This window comes from Ctenopharyngodon idella, chromosome 3, assembly GCF_019924925.1.
Source record: "Ctenopharyngodon idella isolate HZGC_01 chromosome 3, HZGC01, whole genome shotgun sequence".
In the NCBI taxonomy this organism is placed as follows: Eukaryota; Metazoa; Chordata; class Actinopteri; order Cypriniformes; family Xenocyprididae; genus Ctenopharyngodon; species Ctenopharyngodon idella.
Window position 1 is genome coordinate 51,280,464 of NC_067222.1, and position 21,570 is coordinate 51,302,033.

Below are 21,570 nucleotides of genomic sequence, written 5' to 3' on the forward strand. Positions count from 1 at the left end.
TGATGCACACAGTATGCAGCTTTTCATTAGGATTATAAAATGTGATGTGTCCTTCCTGCCTCTAGAACAGATTGATTTTTATCTCACCCAGACGGGTATGATCTTATGGCCCACCAAAATATTATTAAATTGGAAGATGGGGAATGTCACATTCATTTTTTTTTAGTAGAGAGTGTTATTTATTTTCCGTATATGAATGTGATTGGTCACCTTACTTGTAATGTTGAAATGTTAATAAACCTGAACTCAACTATCATTATTGACCACTTGCCATTGTAGATCTACTCCATTCTGATAAAATCATTTATATTTGGGAACACTGGCTAATACTTCCAGCTTTGCAGTTTCAGTCTGCACTTTTTCCGTCATTTCTTTCAGGCTGAGGATGTTTAGACAGAATTCTGACCCTGTTAGAGGGCCGAGGAGAAGGAGGGCGCAAACACGGCATGTGCAACATTCAGAGTCGGTCTCATCCTCCTTCCTGATTTGGAAACATTCTTTCCCCCAAAAGGTATGATACTTTAAATTAGGAATAAATCATCATTGTAGGAGAAAACTGCAAAAATAATTAGATGGTAGTGACTTTATTTATGCACATTTTTTGTAGTGGAACCTTTTAAAAAAAAAAAAAGTTTCCAGTGTCTCTATCAGCCGAGGAGTTCCTTGATGTTCTGAAAACTGCACTGATTTTGACTTGACCAGGGTTGACTGTCATAAAAACTGAGAAGACTTAATGTTTCTCCACTTTCACCATCTGTGCTGAAAGCCAGCGGAGAGCTAAATCGATCAGCTCTATATCTACTGTCAAAGGTACTGTAAGTGGACCATACCTTGAGCTAAATGTTGTTTAATCAAAGACGTTTTTATGCACAACCTTTTGATTTTAACATTTCCTAATTTGAATATAACTGTTAATTTCTCTATTTTTGATCTTTTCTATATACATGTTGGCTATGAGTGATCTTGAGATGTTTTGATATTAACTTGACCTTTATGATTTTATGAAAATGTAATTTTATCACTGTCTTCTCAGTTGTTTAAAAAATGTTGTTCAATTTTCCAATAAAATATATATATATATTTTTTTTACATTTAATTAACCCTTAGCAGATTCTGACTCATACAATTGAACTTATGTTTATTCTCTACTACTTAAAGGAGTGTTTGGAAGGGCAGGCTGAAGAGTGTCATGTAAGGATGCTTTTTAACCACCTTACAGATTTGCGATGAAAAACATTTAGCAGTTTACTGAGAGTGTAAACATCTAGATGATGAAATCTTAAATGTTGTTTTGGTTTGTTAGGATGAAGGCAGCAAAACCTGTTTCTAGATTTATTGTGTACTTCATGCATCATACCATATTCTGTCATTTAACAGCAACTTGTGCATTGTGCTGGTATTCTGAAGGATGTACATGTGGTCAATACCTCAATGGAGAGGGATGTAAGTTTATCATCATGGGATATAGAAATACTATTCAAGTCATTTAATAAAACGTTATTATCTATGGAAATAGTAGATTATCAATGGACACTGCAATATAATGACACAGGACAGACAGAATGCTCTTGCATTCTTAATGTTACTTATAAGGTTTGTGTGATTGGCTGAGCCACAGGATGGCGTCCCACTCCAATTAAAGTGTCCTGATGGCCATATCGTTAGGAGAAGATTTTACCTCACACACCCAATTCAGGGATTCAGAAATTGGATTCAGATATCAGAATACTTCATACCATTATTCCTAATTTGCCAAAATCTACCAATATATAATTTTATTACTTTTAAAATGTATATTTATACAAGGAAGGCAGTGTTTTCTTTTAATATCTTGTATATTTCTTTTATATATTGATAAACATGACACCTGTTTTTCACCTATTTGACTTTGTCGGCTTGGATGAGGGTGGGCCTAAACAGGAGTTTTTCAGGCTCTTTATGATAGCTCTCAAGGAAAGCTTACAGGGCCACAGAATAAGAAGAATCTGTCTCTGGATAGCCGTGGTTAGTATTCATATATGCTCTTTTAACAAACTCAAATTATATTTATGCCTTTGTTTTAAAATTTAGATTTAAATGTATAATTGTTTTGTTACAGAGAGGTCTGTACCGAATATATGAGATAATGATTGCAGTGGCAGGCGAGGCGTGCGCACTGACAATGACGCTAAACACTGCGTTCTCTAGCGGTCGTCAGTGTGCAGAGGTTTAACTGCACAACTCTCACTATCTGGCCACTGTTACACACGCAATGTGAGAGTGGATGTCTGTTTATCACAGCTGACATGCAACAAAATAATGATAAAGTATGCAAACGCAGCGCGAGCGTCACTACGAGAAGCAGAAAGTGTCCGACTTCACATCTCCGTTTTCAGCTCCTCCCCGACTGCATGTGGATACTCTCACAGATCGGTTGCATCCAACCGCAGCCAATGTCGAACACACCTAAGGACTAAACAAGGGGGCGTGGTAACAGCAAACAAGGAGGCAGGACAAAAGAATCACATGGCAAACACAAACAAAGATATAGCCATGTGCACAAGCACAAGACAAGCAAGGAAACAAACAAGGACAAAACAGACAAGACTGTCAGGGCAGGATCCTGACAGTTACTCACATGTGAAGAGGGATCAAAGCAGCCTCCGTGTCTGTTTTCAGGCCTTCCCGCTTAGCTCTCTCCAGCGCTGGAAAGTTTTCTTATATTAACACGGGTCCTAAAGCGCTTGCCCAGTCATAAACCTTCATTCCAGTGATATTCTTTTGTGTTTCATCATCTTTCTTTCACAGTTTTTTTTAATAACTTTAAACTCATATTTAAATCTCAATTGTGGATTAACTTTACACTTACAGGTGAGGAGGTTTAAATAAAATAAAGTGCAGCCACAATTGAAATTTGTGGCTGATTGAACAAAGACAGAAAGTGTGGGTGTTTCAGTATTTCCTAAACAAACATGCACCATTTTAACATGAATCAGCAGAAAATATATGAAAATCACACACGGCTAACAGTGACAAATGTGGACTGTGTATCTTTATTCACGCACACCTCTCATATTCAGTCACTTTAACATGAAACAGGAAACTCATGAATATTCATATATGCTTCGTCCAGTGCCACTGAATATCTCAGAACAGGATTCAACTGGAAACTCCAGCACAATTTTTGTGTGTGTATTTGAATTACACCCACTCAATTTGTCAATTTCATTGATGAGTGTATTGCTTGTTGTTGTTTAAACGTTAATAATGGCCGACTAGCCTCTTCATCTAGTTAGTACACACCTATGAAATATAGATATTTGGTGATTATTTCTTTTTCTTCCTTATTGATTATCTCTAAATTCATTAGACAACAAACCTGACAACCACATGAAAGCATATAAAGTCTAAGCAAATGAGCTCAAAAGGGAAATATGAATAATTAATCATAACTCATTATAATTAATCATCAATATTTGAATCAGTTAATCAAATTAACTTGATGTAGCTGAATTAATATTAAAATCATTAATCTGTTTGGCCAGCGAACACTCAGTATTGATCGTCTATCGGCTCTTCAGAAAGGATATTTACCCGTGGCCACAGAAAATAACTCTTCAGTAGCTGTGATCGAATCGTTATCAGTGACATTGATTTATAAGCAGATCAGAACTCGCAAGAATGTGCACACAAGTTTTATTGAGCTAAATCAGGAACACATAGCTAGATTAAACACACACAGACATACAAATCACGCATAAAAAGGAAATGAGAGAGTGGACATGAACCGTATCATAACAGGAATTAAGCGATGAAAAGAGTCATTTAACGAGCTGGAAGAACCATCAGTTTCTCCCTATAAAGCACATTTGTTAATAAAGGGGTTCGCAATCTTAAAGGGTCATGAAACCCCAGAACATGTTTTGAGCTGTGAACAGATATGTGTAGGCTGCACATCATTAAAAACACTAAAGGTACTCATTAATTTTATTTAAAAGTTGAAATTAGTTATTTTTGCATTTTTCAGAGCGATTTCTGTCTTCCGGTTTGAAAAGCAAAGTCGGAGCAACGTCACAAAATCTGACGTCATCGTGTACTAGCGGCAAGATCCGGAGTGCTGATTGGCTCCAGTATGGGCTGGTCGAACATGCTGACGTCAACAGTTTCTGCATTTATTCATGAGAAAAAGTTCATTCAATCCAATCACTGCTCTGTAGTATGAATAAGATTATAATTGCAGTATTATGCATGAGGAAGTATCACTTCTCTTGCCTCTGTCTCTTGTCATTCAGAGACATGGGTCGTATAGTTGTGTCTGTTTCCTCAGTGCTTCGACACAAAAATGTGTTTCCCTGCGACGCGATCAGAGCAGAAGTTCGGGTGCATGTGGATTGTTTTGCTGTGATCTACCAGCACAAATGGAAAATATGTTCGCATGAGATCGCATTACAGCGGAGAATTCAATGTCACAAAAGTGCTGTTCATTCTGCGTTCGAACACGCGAGCCGTGTGTATGTTTCCCTCAGCCCAGCAGCACATGAGTGTTGTTTGTATTTTGCCCGCGATGCGATCAGAACTGGAGTTTGAATACGAACACATGAAAAATACGATTGTTATTATGATATACACGTGGAGCATATGATCGGTTTCAGCGCGGACCATCTGTCCAAAGTTTTGTGTTTAAAGTTTTTATAGACATATTTCACACACTCTCCTGCACCAAACATGAACCAGAACGGTATATGAACACATATTTCATCAAGTCTTCTTCAAATGAAATATGGACAAAAAATAAACTCTTTATTCTTTCTGTGTTAAACTATGTATCTGTGCTTCATTGGTTGTTCTCTCCCCTCTCCCAGAAGCCCGAGTACCATCTGCATGGGGCTTTTTAACAAGTCACACCTCTGAGTTTTGGCTTGACCAGTGAGAAAGGTGCAGTTCTCTGGCTGGAGGGTTTCTTTGTTTGAAAGTGAGTTCATTTGCATGAGGGGAGTTAACTAGTAGGTTTGCGTCCATTCATACTCTGATAAATATAACAAACATACAATGCATTCTATGGTATTGAGATGTCCACCAAAGTCATTAAACCAGGAGTAATTTGATATGAAACAAGAAGTTCTGTCGTCATAAGTGTCTTTGAAGAGTGTGTGTGTGTGTGTGTGTGTGTGTGTGTGGAGCAAATGGGGCAGACCTTCAGGAGTCTGCATGCTGTGAAGTTTGACTTTTACAACGGTGTGTTTGATTGCTCTAGACTCTAGATCAGAGGACCAGAAAGTCTCTTTTAAGAGTGTCCACATCACAGAATTTGATTTGCTAAATAGGCAGCAACTCACACAAATGACCCTTGACATTGAAGACTTTACTTGTTATTGATTTACTTACAAATATGTGAAAAATTACATTTTTAATTTGACTGAACCTTTTAGCAATAATCTTTTGGTATTGAATAAACTACATTTATACTTGAAATTTTGCTTCTTTTACTTATACTGATTCTTGAAAGATATTCAATTTGGACGGACACATGAATGAACTCATAAAACCTTTTTAACATGTTTCTTTGTATCTTATTTGTCCCTGTTTTATTTTAATAAAAAGATTATCTGGTAAAATAGTTAGATTTCTATTCACTTCTGTGATAGTATTTTATTTATTCATTTATTTTATTAAATCTTAACAAGAACAGAGTATAGTTTACAAACAAGAGTACATATAACCATACATGTCAGGGGTAATACAAAACACAGAAAAGATAAAACAAAAGAGAGAGAGAGAGAAAAAAAGGGGGCATTTTACATTAAAAAATTGTATCTATTAAACAACTTTATAGTTTTTATTGCTTTTAAGTTTTTGCTTTTGGATATTGTCTCTAAATATATTTTAATATCTATTTTAAATTCTTCAAAATTTGGCATTTTTTCATTCCATTTGACTTTATGAATATAGTAATGGGCAATTATAATAATTAAATCAAATATAAACAGAATACTTCTATCACCATCAAATGAAAAACATTTTAGCATAACATCAATTTCTTCTAGGTTAACAAGCATCATAGTCTTTCTTTGTAAGTAAATACTGAGTTCTTTCCAAAACATTTGGGTCTTGGGACAGTCCTAAAATAAATGATTAATAGTCTCAGGGGAAATTTGACAAACTTCTGTGATTGTAGACAATGCTGTGTGTGAACAGGACTTTTATTTTGGAGTGACGACATTACGTCATAAGACTGCGCCGCTCCTGCATCTGCTGTGATTCTGCTGAAGAAAGGTTTGTTTAAGAATTTAAGCTGTTTTAATCGCTAGAAACAGTTCAATGATTTATAGTTGTGTGTTTTGTTTTAATCAAGCGATGTAAAATGAGTTTATTTACTGTTTAATGTAACATTGTGATTCTTCATCTAATATTTGTGTGAGTAAAGCTCATCCACTGATGAGAAACAGTAAACCTGCGTCTCATTTCTCTCTATATATCATAAATCAGTTTATCATGAGTTCAGTCTCTGGCGAGTAATGATGGAGAAACTGAACTTTTCAACTCCGAGTCAATTGAATCAAATACTTTGAGACATGATTCAGTGAATCACGACACGTGCTGCTCAAACAGTGAAAATGATCAATAACAAACACTAACAAACAAACTAATCATGTTTTCATCAAAGTGTAATCATTTAAATATAATCTATAACTCATTAAATACCAAATCTACCGATCATAAATGCCTAAATATGAAGTGTTTATTATTAAGCAGTGTTAGTTTTGAGTGTTTTTTTTTTTTTTTTTTGTCTAACCAGGTCATTGAAGACTTTTAACTCTGTTAATTATTCTCTTCTTAAAGATGGAGTTTATTAAAGAGGAGACTGAAGATGTGAAGATTGAGTTTAATAAAGAGGAGATTGAAGAAACATTCAGTGTGAAACATGAAGATACTGAGGAACAAACAGGTTGGTTTTATTCTCACAGCTGAACTCAGTCATTTGATCCTTATTAAAATGTCCAGCTCTACAGAAATAGAGCATATTTTGTACTATTTAGAACTTGTACAGGATTAGAAAAAATAATGGTGAGTAGATGGCAGAATTTTCATTAGTAACCCATTAATATTGCAAGCCAAAAGTCAAAATTTTGATTGTAAGTGCCAAAAAAATACAAAGTCGGACATGGGTCATTTTTATGTGCTCATAAATATAAATATCTGTAACTCCTAAATGCAATGAGATATTTTTACCAAGCTTGACACACTGTATGTATGGGCTTACTGTGAGGACACATAAAAAAAATTGGTGGGACTGTGGCACTTGGTGGTGCTATAATTGAACAAAACATGAAATTTGCTTTTCTACAGTACCTTTGTACCTTGAAAAACATAAAAATCGTCACTGCAAAATGACCAAAAAAAGATCTAAAGCCGTAACTCTGCAATGGTTGTGCATATTGAACTCTGTCTCATTGTTATGCCACACTGACTACATCAATTAGGAGACAGTGCCACCTACTGGTCAAACACAAATGGCAATTTAATCAGTTACATTGTAATTACTCAAAGAAGAACTGAGTAATATTAAAGAATTAATTCACTTCAGAATGAAAATTTGCTGATAATTTACTCACCCCCATGTCATCCAAGATGATCATGTCTTTCTTTCTTCAGTCAGAAAGAAATTAAGGTTTTTGATGAAAACATTCCAGGATTATTCTCCTTATAGTGGACTTCACTGGCCTCCAGACGGTTGAAGGTCAAAATTACAGTTTCAGTGCAGCTTCAAAGGGCTTTAAACGATACCAGACGATGAATAAGGGTCTTATCTAGAGAAACCATTGGTCATTTTCTACAAAAAATACAACTGTATATGCTTTATATACACAAATGATCGTCTTGCATGTGCTTCTGCCAGACTGCCTTACGTTTCTTATAACAACATCTGACGTGTACATTTTACGTGGCATGAGAAAGTCACATAAACCACACAAGATCCGATCAGAGCGGTCAGACTGGAGCAGACTTCCAGAAATGTGATTTGATTAGGATTTCAAACCACATATGAATGTAGCTTGAAATGGATTTGTATAAATTGCATTTCATGTGATTTTTTTTTTTTTTTTTTTTTTTTTTTGCAGTTCACACTTGCTAAATCTGATCGGATTTCAATCAGATATGCACAAAAATCAGATTTGGACTGACAGTGTGAACTTTTGATATCTCGATTGCTGTTGCCATGGCACCGGATTTATTTAAAATTTAGATCAGGTTTTCAACCTGTGGGGCCCCTAGGGGGGCGAGAGCACCCGATTTTACTAGCAAATCTTTAGTCATCCACTAGAGGATGCAATTTGACTATTCTCCCAGCTAATCAATGGCTATGGTTACAGCAGGTTTGGCGCAACTGAATTTGAGCAAAAACAACTAAAAACAAAATGGACTGGTGGCTTGTAAAATCAAGAATATCAGAGATGATAAAAACTAAGGTTAAACTGAACGAAAAACAAGCTCAGCAAGTCAGTAAGCAGGTGATAGTGAAATTAGATAAGCGTAGGGGGCATGTCCAAAAAAAACCCCTGAAAACTAGGGATGCACCGATACTTTTTTCTTTTTTTTTTTTTTTAAGAACCGAGTACGAGTACCAATATATATATATTTTTTTTTTTTACTTGCCGATAACGATGCCTATACATTTATTAATTTCTTTTCTTTTTTTCTTTTTGATGTTGCAGTTTTCCAAGCACAACACAGTGAGACTAATGAATGTAGGACAGCTTCTTTATTATTACTCCAGTGAAAAAAGTAATAATTTTTTTTGTGCTTGTCACAAACTTAACACATTTCACAATGTCCAATAACCTTCAAAGGGCATAATTACCAAAGTCATAATTAAAAAAAAAAAAAAAAATCAAGTTTTTAACCTGCCATTCAAAAAGTACTAAACACTTTCTTATCATTGAAAGAAAAATGAATTGTATCCATAGGTGATTTACACAATATATTTGTTTCTTTCACTCAGCCAAAATCTACCATCCCAAAATCTACTTGTATAGAAACCGGGGAGTGATCAGATATTAGAATATTATGATATTTAGAGGATATGATCTTGAAGGTTAATTTGAAATCAGTCAATCCTTGTATATTTGAATTATGAACATTAGGATGATGGAGTATATTGAATAACTGAATGAGGTTATTAAGAACAGTAGCTGAGTTAGAAGGTTTGGGAGTGCCTATTCATAAAAGGGTCCAATATACAATTAAAGTCCCCTCCAACAATAAGATGAGTGGAGTTGATATCAGGAATGATATTAAAACAGATCGGAAAAAATGTTGCTCATCGAAATAAGGAGCATATAAGTTCACAAATGTAACATGTTCCTCTAAAACAGTGCCCGTCACAATAAGATAACGACCATTAATATCCGGTTTAGTGGACAAATGTTGAAAAGGAATATTCTTATATATTATTATAGACACTCTATGGGCTTTTGAAGAGAAGGTAGAGTGTTACATTTAGCATATCCACCTGCATCGAAATCTGTGAGCACAGGAATGTTTAATATGAGTCTCTTGTAGAAACAATATGTCTGCATGCAAAGAGTTCAAATGCGCGAAGACTTAAGATCTTTTAACAATATAATTTAAACCATGCACATTCCTGCTCAGAATATTCAAATGCTTCTTAAGGGAACTCATCAGCGTGAGTGTAGCGTTAAATAAACCATAGGGTAAAATGAGCAATGAATTAGTACATGCATAGGTATTCTTAAATGTGCAAAATAAAAGAAAAAACATAAACCTTTCCAATACAGAGATGAGCTGGCATAATTCAAGCCCAATAAACTCGCTTCTAGAATCCACACGAAAGTCAAAACACCCCATTTAAACGTGGGGCCACTGAACGGAACACAACTTGGGAAGGTAGAAGCGAAAATTGATTGGTGACCAGGGCTTAAAAACGAAAATAAATAAATAAATCAATTGTTTCACTCCGAGCAGAATCGGTATTTTAACGTTTCTGTTCCAGCATTCCTTCTGTATTGTAAACGTTCCGAAACAGGTTTGATTAGAAAAAAACAACGGTTATTTTTATTTTTATTTATTTATTTATTTTTTTGCATGTAGCCTACTTAATAATAACAATAATACAAAACTGCCCTATATTATTTAACCTATCCACTTATGCACCCCACAACAAAACCTCTAAAATTAACAGTTGGACTATTCAGGCTATATAAACGTCAAGCCAAAACAAATAAAAAGAATCTCTTTTCTCTTTTTAATGCTATTCCAGCTTCTATTGCTATATTCAATTTGAGAAACAGCTTTATTTATTAGAAATAAAACTAAGATGCAAAACGAATTAATTTAAAGTGAATCTGTAGCCTAACTTTCTCATTCGGCACGAATCCAACTCTTTTCATTTTCGAGACGAATGCTAAACTATTATTATATGAGCTTGTACTTCACTCGCATTATCGACGTAAAACATCATCCTTCACATAACAGCACAGCGAGGTGGTTGTCACGGGTGGTAAACAGCTGATTGTATTACAGAATTGAATTGAGCAGTGTAACGTTTGGTTGATTGTATTTTATTTTATTATTTAACAGGCTGCGATATCAAGTAAGCAATACAAGAATTTGTGCGCGCGCGTGAGGCGCCAGCGCGACCACTGGAATTTTTTTTCCCTTCTAAAACAGTAAACTGTCTCTGTAATTTATGGTCATACAGGTAAAAGCAAGACATAATTCATACATTTTCAAAAGACACTTAAATAACGAAAACAAGCAGAATGTCTGTTTCCTTTCCTAGATCTTTGGAGTGCGCCACAAATAACCACTTTCGTTTTGTTAATCTGTAGACCTAAATATTAGGCCTAAATATTCCCTTTTATTTTATGTAGGTAGGCCTAGTTTTCTCCGTTCACAGAAGCGCTGCAGATGCATGAACGTTGAAAATTGTACTGTCCTGCAATTTTCGCTGGTTTCAAAATGCACAACAAGCTGCATATTACTTGACATTCATTTTCACTTAAATGTAGGCCTAATACTTGACAATTGGTGACCTATATAATCGGAAAAACTAATGCCAGGGCATTGCCATTGTGACTTACCTAACCTATGATGACTTGACAGCTGATCCTGAGCGCGTCAACGCGGGCATCTCACTTTAGAGCGTGAGCACGGGCATTTCACTCACGTTGGATGCGTCAGCGTCACATTTGCATAGGCTGTACTATTTGAATTCGTGATTGGTTGACTGCCAAATCAAAATATTAAACAACAAAAAAATAATGTTATTAACCGGTTAATGGCCATTTCAAATTAGCATTTCTGTTCAGAACGATTAAATTTGATTTCGTTTCCGTTTCTGGTTACATTCCGGTCAAAATTTCGTTCGTTTCCGGTTTTCGTTTTCATTCCTTGAACTGGTTCAGAGCCCTGTCGGTGACAAACTCACTGTTCTCTGAAACGGTAACACACAGCTCCGTCCACACTCGTAGTAGTCTAGGAAGAACTTAGTTTAGAAATAAATACATAAACATTCTCATAAAGCAAATGCAAGCATATACATACATGAACATCTAATATTACTGACCTGACAATTTTTAAATCTTTAATGAAAAAATATACAGATGGCCCAACTGATCCGTTAAGAGAGAGAGATATATTTAATATAAATAAAAATTTGCGCTCATCAAGTCCATGGAATATGCAGGCCACTAGCAGCTAGGAATAAAGTCCTACCATGATGTACCTCAATACACTTCACGTTCCATCACTGTCAGAGATTGTCAATGTCTTCTCATGAGTGAAGATGAGACAGGGTACAACAGGCCATATTGTATTACTTTATCCCTTAGTTTCTCCCGTGGACCGCCAAACAGCTTGCGTTGGGAAGAAAATGATACTAAAAAATGATACTAATACGACTCCCATCAAAAGAGAGCGGGCTTTGGTTACGGGCGAGCCACAGTATCTCAGTCTCAACAGTATCATGATGTATCCTGGCAATCATAACTCACGGTCTGTGTTTCACGATGGGGCCAATGCGGTGAGCTCGGTCAACCTTTATGCCACGCGGAAAGTTAGCTTCTCCCAAAAGTGAAGGCAATAGGCCAGAGACAAATTGTGTGGGGTTGCCCTTCTCGATGTTCTCTGGAAGACCAGCTATCTTGATAATTTGTCCACAAGATCTGGCCTCTAAATCCGTTACCTTGGACTTCAGAGATGCATTCTCTTGTGATAAACTGGAGCAAAGCTGCTCTAGATGAGAGATGCGTCGCTTGTAATCAGTGCTAGCCTCTTCCAAGTCAGTAATATGGGATGTGTTGGCAGCTACTGCTGACTGCCCTCCTGACAGGGAAGCTTCCAAGTCCTTAAATCAGACATTCATGAAATTATCCATCTTTCTAATGGCCAAAAGAATAACCCTAGGCGAAACCTCATCTTCACCCTCCAGAGGTTGAGAAACATTGGTGTCTGTGGTCTCTTTAACACAGTTAGCTTGACCGCAGGTGTTAGCATCGGCTGACGCCGAACTTGCTAGAGTGCCTTCCACCGTGTCGCTGATGAGGACGGAGCCTTTTTGACAGTCTTTTTAGATTTATTCATCATCAGCATGTTAATTATGTTGAGTGATCAATTTAGCAGGAGCAACAAAGTTTTAAATGAATAATTTCAACAAGTGTGACGGAGCTAAGTGAAAACGTGTCCTACTCCATGCACTGCTCTCTAGCGCCCCCCTTCCGTCATCATTAATTCTGAAGTATATCCACACCCCTGAGGCTGACATTGTTTCTGCTGTTGCCGCCAGTGTCTCTGTGCATGCAAAATTCTGTCAGTTACGTCACGTGAGGTATCGGTCATTGGTATCGGGGGTATTTTTATGAGCATGTGTACAAGTACATGAGCTTGGTATCGGGCCCGATACCAATACTGGTACCAATACTTGTATGTGTAGTCATGGGAGCTGATTAATTATTGTTCATGGTCATGATGCCACCAGCTGGCAGCAATAAGTGTGGCACATATTCAAGCCTTTAAAATAGTCCTTTTATAGTTTTTTATAAAAAATTGACAACTGACTACAAGTCGGCTTCATAGCAGATTTCAAGCAATCAAGAGCTTAGAGAGTTACATGTAAAGTAGCTAGACAGATTCTGCTAGTGTTTTGGACATTTACAGGTAACAGTATAACTGTAAAATGTTAGTTTTGTGCTGAGGAAAGCACACCTCATAAGCATTAATTCTTTAATTAATTTTTTTTTTTTTTTTAAGTTGCCAGCCATCACCAACATTTGATTATTTTTTACAAAACTTTAATGACCCCAGATTTTGTTGTATGAATAGCTGAACATGCAATATGTCAAGAAAAATAACACAACCTTTGCTATTAATAAATGAAACAAAACAAACATTTTATTTTACCTTCATGCAATCTTTCTATTAACACTTTACTGTAAATAAGCTTCATTTAAAAAAATAACATTTTGAAAAATTAGCTGAGAAAATCAAGCTTTTTTTAAAAGACCATGTCTGGATCAGATTCATAGATCACATCCATCAAAGTACATGTTATTCTTTTAATACCTTATATATTATTTTACACCTCTTCATGGGCTAATGAAGAGGTGATTAATGTTTGATGATTGCGTTAGTTTGCATGTACTTGATCAAAACTTCCTGCTGCTTCTTCTGTGTTTTGATCTGGAGGTTTTGTACTGATTCAGATAAGTAAAAGCACCCCTACTGTATACCAGGAAAATTCTGTCAATGGCGGGAAAGTGTTGTCATAAATTAAAGAAATTCTCAAAATGTGTCTTGAAACAGAAATTAAGGGTGTACTCGCACTAGGTGATCGAAAACGTGCCGAGCACTTTTGACCTCCAAAGTCTGGTTTGTTTGGCTAGTGTTACTTTTTTTTTTTTTTTTTTTTTTTTTTTTCCCCGTACCATGCCCTGGCCCGCTTGAAGAGATTAGGCTCAGTACGGCTGTAGTGTGATCGCTAACCGTGCTGGAGTACGGAACAGCTACTACTTTTGTGTGTGCTATGTCTGACATCATTACAACAACAAATATCTTCTATTACTAATAGAATAGTTCACTTTTCAATTAACTTAATTAATTCAAGTATATTTAGGTTTATAACAGGTCCGGTTCTCACCTTATTGGTGAACAGGAATAGTAGTCTGCAAATTCCTCCATCAATGTCAGCTCCCCTCTAACAAGCTGATGATCTTCACCAGGTGTGAATAATACAGGATACATACAAAATGTGCAGTGGTGGGTCCCTGTGGGCCAGGTTTGAAAACCACTGGTGTATTGAGTATAAGATCTATAGATGGGATGGGCAACTCTGGTCCTGGAGGGACACTATTCTGCAGAGTTTACCTCCAGCCTTGATCAAACACACCTGCAAAATTTAACCCAACCCCAAAATGTAATCCTAATTCTTCAGGACTGCTTGAAAATTACAGGCACGTGTATTTTATTATGATGAAACTTAACTCTGCAGGTCCTCCAGGACCAAAGCTGCCCATCCCTGATCCATAGGATAGGGTATAGATCAGGGGTGTCAACCCTGCTCCTGGAGAGTTACCGTCCTGCAGACTTCAGTTCCAACCCTGCTCCAACACACCTGCTGTAATTATCAAGGAACCCTGAACGTCCTGATTAACTGGTTCAGGTGTGTTTGATTGGAGTTGGACCTGAAATCTGCAGGATGGTAGCTCTCCAGGAGCAGGTTTGGACACCCCTGGTATAGATCATACATTGTTGTTGGTTTTGATGCTTTAAATGTCTAAATTGTTTTGTCTATTTTTGTCCTAGACCTAACGGCACTGAGAGAGGCTAGCCATGAACTTAATGAGAGGGAAGAAGAGAAAGAACATTATGATAAACATGATTTCATGACTGAGGAAAGGTCAACGCTGGCTAAAAAGACTTCCTCACGAAATAGAGCTCAAAAGACAGCAAGTAAAAGTTATTTCACCTGCCAACAGTGTGGAAAGAGTTTTGATCAACATAGAAACCTTCAAGTCCACATGAGAACTCACACTGGAGAGAAACCTTTCACTTGCCAGCAATGTGGAAAGAGTTTCAGTCAAAAAGGAAACCTTAAAGTCCACATGAGAATTCACACTGCAGAAAAGCCTTACACCTGCCAACAATGTGGAAAGAGTTTCAGTCAAAAAGGAAACCTTATAGTCCACATGAGAACTCACACTGTAGAGAGCCCATTCGCCTGCATACAGTGTGGACAGAGTTTCAGTGAAAAAGGAAAACTTGAAATCCACATGAGAATTCACACTGGAGAAAAGCCTTACACCTGCCAAGAGTGTGGAAAGAGTTTCACACAAAAAGGAAGCCTTACAGCCCACATGCGAATTCACACTGGAGAAAAGCCTTATACCTGTCAAGAGTGTGGAAAGAGTTTCCATTATAAAGGAAACCTTAAAGACCACATGATAATTCACACTGGAGAGAGCCCATTCACCTGCCAACAGTGTGGAAAGAGTTTCAGTCAAAAAGGAAGGCTTGAAATCCACACGAGATCTCACACTGGAGAAAAGCCTTACACCTGCCAACAATGTGGAAAGAGTTTCAGTGAGAAAGGAAACCTTATAGCACACATGAGAATTCACACTGGAGAAAAGCCTCATACCTGTCAAGAGTGTGGAAAGGGTTTCAGACAAAAAGAAAAACTTGAAATCCACATGAGAATTCACACTGGAGAAAAGCCTTTCACCTGCCAAGAGTGTGGAAAGAGTTTCAGTCATAAAGGAAACCTTATAGTCCACATGAGAATTCACACTGGAGAAAGCCCATTCGCCTGCCAACAGTGTGGGAAGAGTTTCATTGGAAAAGGAAGCCTTGAAATCCACATGAGAGTTCACACTGGAGAAAAGCCTTACACCTGCCAAGAGTGTGGAAAGAGTTTCAGTCATAAAGGAAGCCTTAAAGACCACATGAGAATTCATACTGGAGAAAAGCCTTACACCTGCACTCTGTGCGGGAATGGCTTTACACGGGAACAAATCCTTAGGGAACACATGAATATTCACACTGGAGAGAAGCCTTTTACATGTGATCAGTGTGGAAAGAGTTTCGCACATAAATTGTCACTCTATTTTCACATGAAAATTCATACTGGAGAGAAGCCATTCATGTGTGATCAGTGTGGAAAGAGTTTCAGATTCATGGGTAACCTTAGGGACCACATGAGGATTCACTCGAAAGAGAGCTGTTTTAGAAGTCGTCACTCTGGAAAGAGCAGAGGTGTAAAGAGTACCTGAAAATCATACTTGAATAAAAGTACAGATACCTTATCTGCCTCATCTCCTAAATCAAACACCTGCGATTCACAACTAACTGCTAATGCACTTGCACTCATGTAATGTAGCCTTGTTGACAAGTTTGGGTGAGTAAAGGCAAACATACAAGATATAGTACATTCAATGCCTTCTTTATAGCAGAAACTGCTAGAGAAAAAGTTAGGTGCCATGCAAAAGGTAATGTAAGTATTGGAGTAAAACGTACATTTACTTGCTGATAAATGTAGTCAAGTAAAGAGTAAAAGTTGCTAATATCTTGATACAAAGTAGTCAAAACGATACTTAAGTACAGTAACTAATTGCATTTACTCAAATACTTTATACCACTGGGAAATAGACAGACAGTCTCTGTAAATGGCAGATTTAAAGAAAATTACAGTTGTTTGGCAAATAAATAAATAAATTAAGGACCGTTACATACGCATTACCAGTCATGTAGGCTTTATGGTACACCTTTAAACAAGGTATTTAATAGTAATTTATAATGTTAATATTAATTGCAGAGTCCACGAACGGCTTGGGTATCCAGAGAATTCACAGCTTATATGGACCGCACGCCACTGTTTTAAAGTATTTTCATCCACCTGGAAGATAGAAATGACGTCATTACGTGAGGACGTAAAAGAACCAGTGATCTGTTTTCTGAACCGGTTCATTGAAATGAACTGTCCGAAAGAAAAAGAAAGTTCTTTATGACCTGAGGGAAAAGACAAGAGTCACCTCTTTGTCTATTTTAAGTTTTCATTTAAAATGTTTGTGATTTTAACATAAAGCTTATGTTTTAATGTTTTGCCACTTGAGTGAGCAATGTAATATATAAATCTAAAGTATTAGTTTATAGAGGGTTCCCACGGGTCATGGAATTTCTGGAATATCGTGGAATTTTAAAAGGTCTATTCCAGATATTGAAAGTCAGGGAATTTTATATTTTTTTTCCCAAGTCATGGAATGTCAGGGATTTTGGTTTGTTGCTTTAAATTTTAGTTTCCATTTATCAAAATGTATTGTATACCGTTTTTTTTTTTTGTTTTTTTTTTGTCAAGTTTCACGTGTTTTGTATTGTAGTGGTTAGGCTATTTTTCAGCGCCATTTTATTCCCTTCCCGCTCCCTGTACCACCTGTTAACTAAGGCAAACATGCCAGGAAATGTAAATTCTGATGGACAGAATAAGGTCTTTTAAGGATGGATATGTTTTGCTTTTTGATGAAAGCTTGAATCGGAAGACCCAAACAAAATAAATGGACATTCATTTAAGATTTAAGGACAATGATGCTGTCGTTACACGCTACTTCACTTCTGAATTCATGGGCTACGACAGAGGATATGGTGGAGGTCTTCCACAAGTTGAAGAGGGGTTGAATTACAAAGGTCTTGTACAGCTTTCAATGGATGGACCTAATGTTAATTTTAAGTTCCAAGACCTTATACAAACTGAACTTGGACGAGATGTCAATACTGTGTTACTAATTGTGGGTAGCTGTGGCCTACATATTTTGCACGAGGCATTTGAAAAGGGTGCAGATGCCTCAAATTGGAACGTAGACCAGTTCTTAAGTAATGCTTATTGGCTACTGAAAGATTCCCCTGCCTGAAGAGAGGATTATGCTAAAGCTGTCGGACAAACATCTCCTCTTATGCCACTCAAATTCTGTAAAACAAGATGGGTAGAGAATGTCCCAGTTACAGAGAGAATGATCAATAAATTGACGAACTTGAAGAAATATGTGAATGCAGTAGAGGCAGGCAAATTCCCTAACCCTGGAACTAAATCCTATACTACTGTCAAAGAAGGGTGCAGAGACCCACTGTTGCCTGTAAAGGTTGCACCTTTCTTGAATCTATATCAAACAGACCGGCCTATGCACTGCAAATTTTAAAGAGTGAATTTAACTTCCTCAGAGTTAAAATTAACACTCACCCAGAGTATATATGGGAACCACTGGTAAAGTGTTAAATTAACACTTTTGAAAGAGTTAACATTATTAACACTCTGACAGTGTTAACTAACAAACTCTCAAAGTGTGAAATTTTAACACCACAATAGATGATCAGAACACCAAAGTCGGTGTTCAAAGTTAACTTGTTGACCTGGTCAACACTTCACCAACGTTCAAGCAAAATTTAAACTAAATTAATGTTGAGTACTTACATAGACCACTAGGATTTACACAACAGTTACCATCTATTAGTGTTACCATCCCAATAATCAGACCATAAAGTGCTGCAATGAATAAATTTTATTATTTTTCCTTTAACAGGGCTTCACATTAAATTTATCCCAGGACAGGGCACTCAAGATACCCTGTACAATGATCCTGATCAACATTAAACTTCATAAAACAAAGCTCATACCTGCTGTTTGCAGTCTATATGATGCAGTTTTCTGGTACAATATAAAACATGAAAACATTGAAGAGCTTCAAGTATCATCCAGGGCTTCATATAACATTTGACAAGGGACAGGGCTCAAAATACCCTGTACAACCTCTTTTTACAACAATAAACTTCATAAAAACAAAGCTCATACCTGCTGCTTGCAGTCTATATGATGCAGCCGTCTGGTACAATATAAAACAATGAGTCTGTACCATAAGACATTTGAAAATCGAAGGGCTTAAAGTATCTCAAGTCACGAGATGCAACAACTGAAACATTAAGTACATTTTCAACAACATGAAAAGCATGAAAATGTTCTACAAATGTAGTCTCCATTTTAGTTACCAAACTTCAGTTCTCAGAAGTATACAAACAATCTTGTTGAACACTGGCAATTCATCAATAAAATCTGTACAAACAACAAGACCTGTGTGATACTCAATATCATTATGTTTAACCCAAGTTCTGACACTTACTTCACTTGACACATCAATCTGAAAATGAAATCACATCTCCATTTTCAACATCAGTCAGTTTCTTTAATTTGATAGGCCCAGACTTAATGCTTTTAGAGGACAATGATTCCCAATGATAAGCCACAGCTATTTGGTGCTTCTTCGCAAGGGACTTAGTTATGTTCTTGAAATTTTTCAAGCTGGACTTGAAGAACTTGTGTTTGGCTTCATATCTCATACTCCAAACGTGCACTAAAGGACCAATTTGGCGTATACTCAGGATAGTGAATCATGAAATGATGCTTCGGGATTAAATTTTTTGGGGGATACAAATTTTTAAATAACTGATGATGCTCTTTAACGAGATGTTTCAAAAATACAGTCATTCCCTCTGTAATACATGGAGAAAATACAATGTTAACGATGTGTAATAAAAGTAACAGCAAATGCCAGTGTGTGTCACCTTCAGGGACAATTTCACCAAATATCAGCGGGAGGTTCCGAATAAGGCATAATGTTTGACTGGCATTAAGTCCAATGTTATTGCCGCCACATAACATGTTTATGCGCGTTGGGCGATTCTTTTTTTCCATGTATCCATAGTTGAATGCGTATACACGCTAGAGTATGTTTTCATTAGAAATGAAGTTCTCATTCAAATATCCAAACAACAACTTTACCTCATACTGCGCTACGCCCTCTAAGATATCGTGCATGATATCAAAAACAAAGTTGGCGGACACACTGAAGTATGACAACGAATTGAGTATACTATTGCGTTTCACCCCAAAATAAGATGTTTCCTTGGGATTCTCACAAAGATAACTGTAATGCTCCTCATTGGTTAATCTGGTGCGCAATACTACACACGGATCATTTACGCTATACACTGTTTGAGCTAATGCTTTGTCAACAAGACACGATTTGCAGTAGTAGTTTCCAGAGAAAGATTCCACATAACCAAGAACTGAGTTAAGACCTAAATTGTCACCCATTACTTGAGCAATGGTTCCATAGAGAGGTTGTTCAATAAATAATGCTTTCATTCCATTTTGCTCTAATACATCTTCTACAAATGGAGTAAGGATTTTGTCAATGCCATATTTCTTGGCATCTTGGGAATGAAACAAAGTGATGAGATGGATATTCATCAGAGATGAATTTAAACGTGGTGGTAAATTACAGAGTGTAAAATACAAACATCCAAGCTTATGAATGCCTTGCTTTGACCCGAGAGGGTTTGCAGTTTCAAATTCATCAAAATAAACTTGAATTTGCAATGAATTTTTTGATTTTGAATACAATGGATGATGTTTGTAGTATTTTCTACCACAGAAGTCTTGGTAGATGTTGCCAAGAGCAGCAGATTTGTTCATTTGACAACATACTTACATACATTCTTGAAAATGAACTCCAAAGTTTTTAACAGGGGTACATATATGAAAATGTCATTTACTGGCACTTGTTCATATACTCCAGATATTTTGTTTTCTTTTTGAATCAAACCTCACTCCTTAATGAACTTCCACCGGTTCAACAACACCCCATTTTTCACTAAAATACTTGTCATTTTACAGGTTGTGTTTAAGTCACAAAATAGATTGAAAGTATTGCTGAACACCTCTTCAACTGCATTTCTGCATGGATTGTCAGGAGGCACTGCACTTAGCACTTGTTCTTTAAAGGAACACTCCATTTTTTTTGAAAATAGGCTCATTTTCCAACTCCCCTAGAGTTAAACAGTTTAGTTTTACCGTTTTTGAATCCATTCAGCCGATCTCCGGGTCTGGCGGTACCACTTTTAGCATAGCTTAGCATAATTCATTGAATCTGATTAGACCGTTAGCATCTCGCTCAAAAATGACCAAAGAGTTTCGATATTTTTCCTATTTAAAACTTGACTCTTCTGTAGTTACATCGTGTACTAAGACTGACGGAAAATAAAAAGCTGCGATTTTCTAGGCCGATATGGCTAGGAACTATACTCTCATTCCGGCGTAATAATCAAGGAACTTTGCTGCCGTACCATGGCTGCAGCAGGCGCAATAATATTACACAGCATCTCTCACAAATGTCTCCATGGTTGCAAGGCACGCTCCCTGTGCAAGCAGGGTCACAGGCGCTGCGTAATATCATTGCGTCTGCTGCACCCATGGTACGGCAGCAAAGTTCCTTGAAAAATCTTTCAGCGAGATCGCTGAATAAGTGCCCGGATGTTGCAAATAACACTGGGGGGTGTTGTATACCTGTAACTCAGTGATTACACCAAAGCAAACATACTCTGTTACTAACGTAACCTCAGTTCCCTGAGATACGGAACGAGTACTGCGTATGGGGAAAGGTCTCCTTTTTCCCCGTTACTGAAGCCTTTTTCAATAATGCAGTGTAACTGCATCGTCATTGGTTCACTCATAGAAAGTTGTTGAACCAATGA

At 36.9% G+C, this 21,570-nt stretch overlaps 1 protein-coding gene across 3 annotated transcripts; it reads left to right on the plus strand.

Annotated features, from left to right (window-relative positions):
• The first annotated feature begins 6,153 nt into the window (after positions 1-6,153).
• On the plus strand, positions 6,154-19,105 carry LOC127508796 (gastrula zinc finger protein XlCGF57.1-like). 3 transcript variants are annotated; one of them, XR_007928938.1, is made up of 4 exons: positions 6,154-6,252; positions 6,820-6,925; positions 14,800-16,390; positions 16,808-19,105. XR_007928938.1 is itself a non-coding variant. In XM_051887171.1 (3 exons), the coding sequence occupies exons 2-3, from the start codon at positions 6,820-6,822 to the stop codon at positions 16,263-16,265; spliced, it is 1,572 nt and encodes a 523-aa protein (XP_051743131.1). In that variant the 5' UTR covers positions 6,154-6,252; the 3' UTR covers positions 16,266-19,105. The 3 variants fall into 3 exon arrangements, 2 of the variants coding, with proteins under 2 accessions (XP_051743131.1, XP_051743132.1); XM_051887171.1 differs by having other exon boundaries at positions 14,800-19,105; XM_051887172.1 differs by lacking the exon at positions 6,154-6,252 and having other exon boundaries at positions 6,640-6,925; positions 14,800-19,105.
• The last annotated feature ends 2,465 nt before the right edge of the window (positions 19,106-21,570 follow it).

Bases quoted from the DNA above. Each gene is read 5' to 3' on its own strand.
- LOC127508796 (XM_051887171.1), top strand. From the start codon at position 6,820: ATGGAGTTTATTAAAGAGGAGACTGAAGATGTGAAGATTGAGTTTAAT. The intron at 6,926-14,799 runs GTTGGTTTTATT...TTTTTGTCCTAG, and splicing joins AGATACTGAGGAACAAACAG to ACCTAACGGCACTGAGAGAG.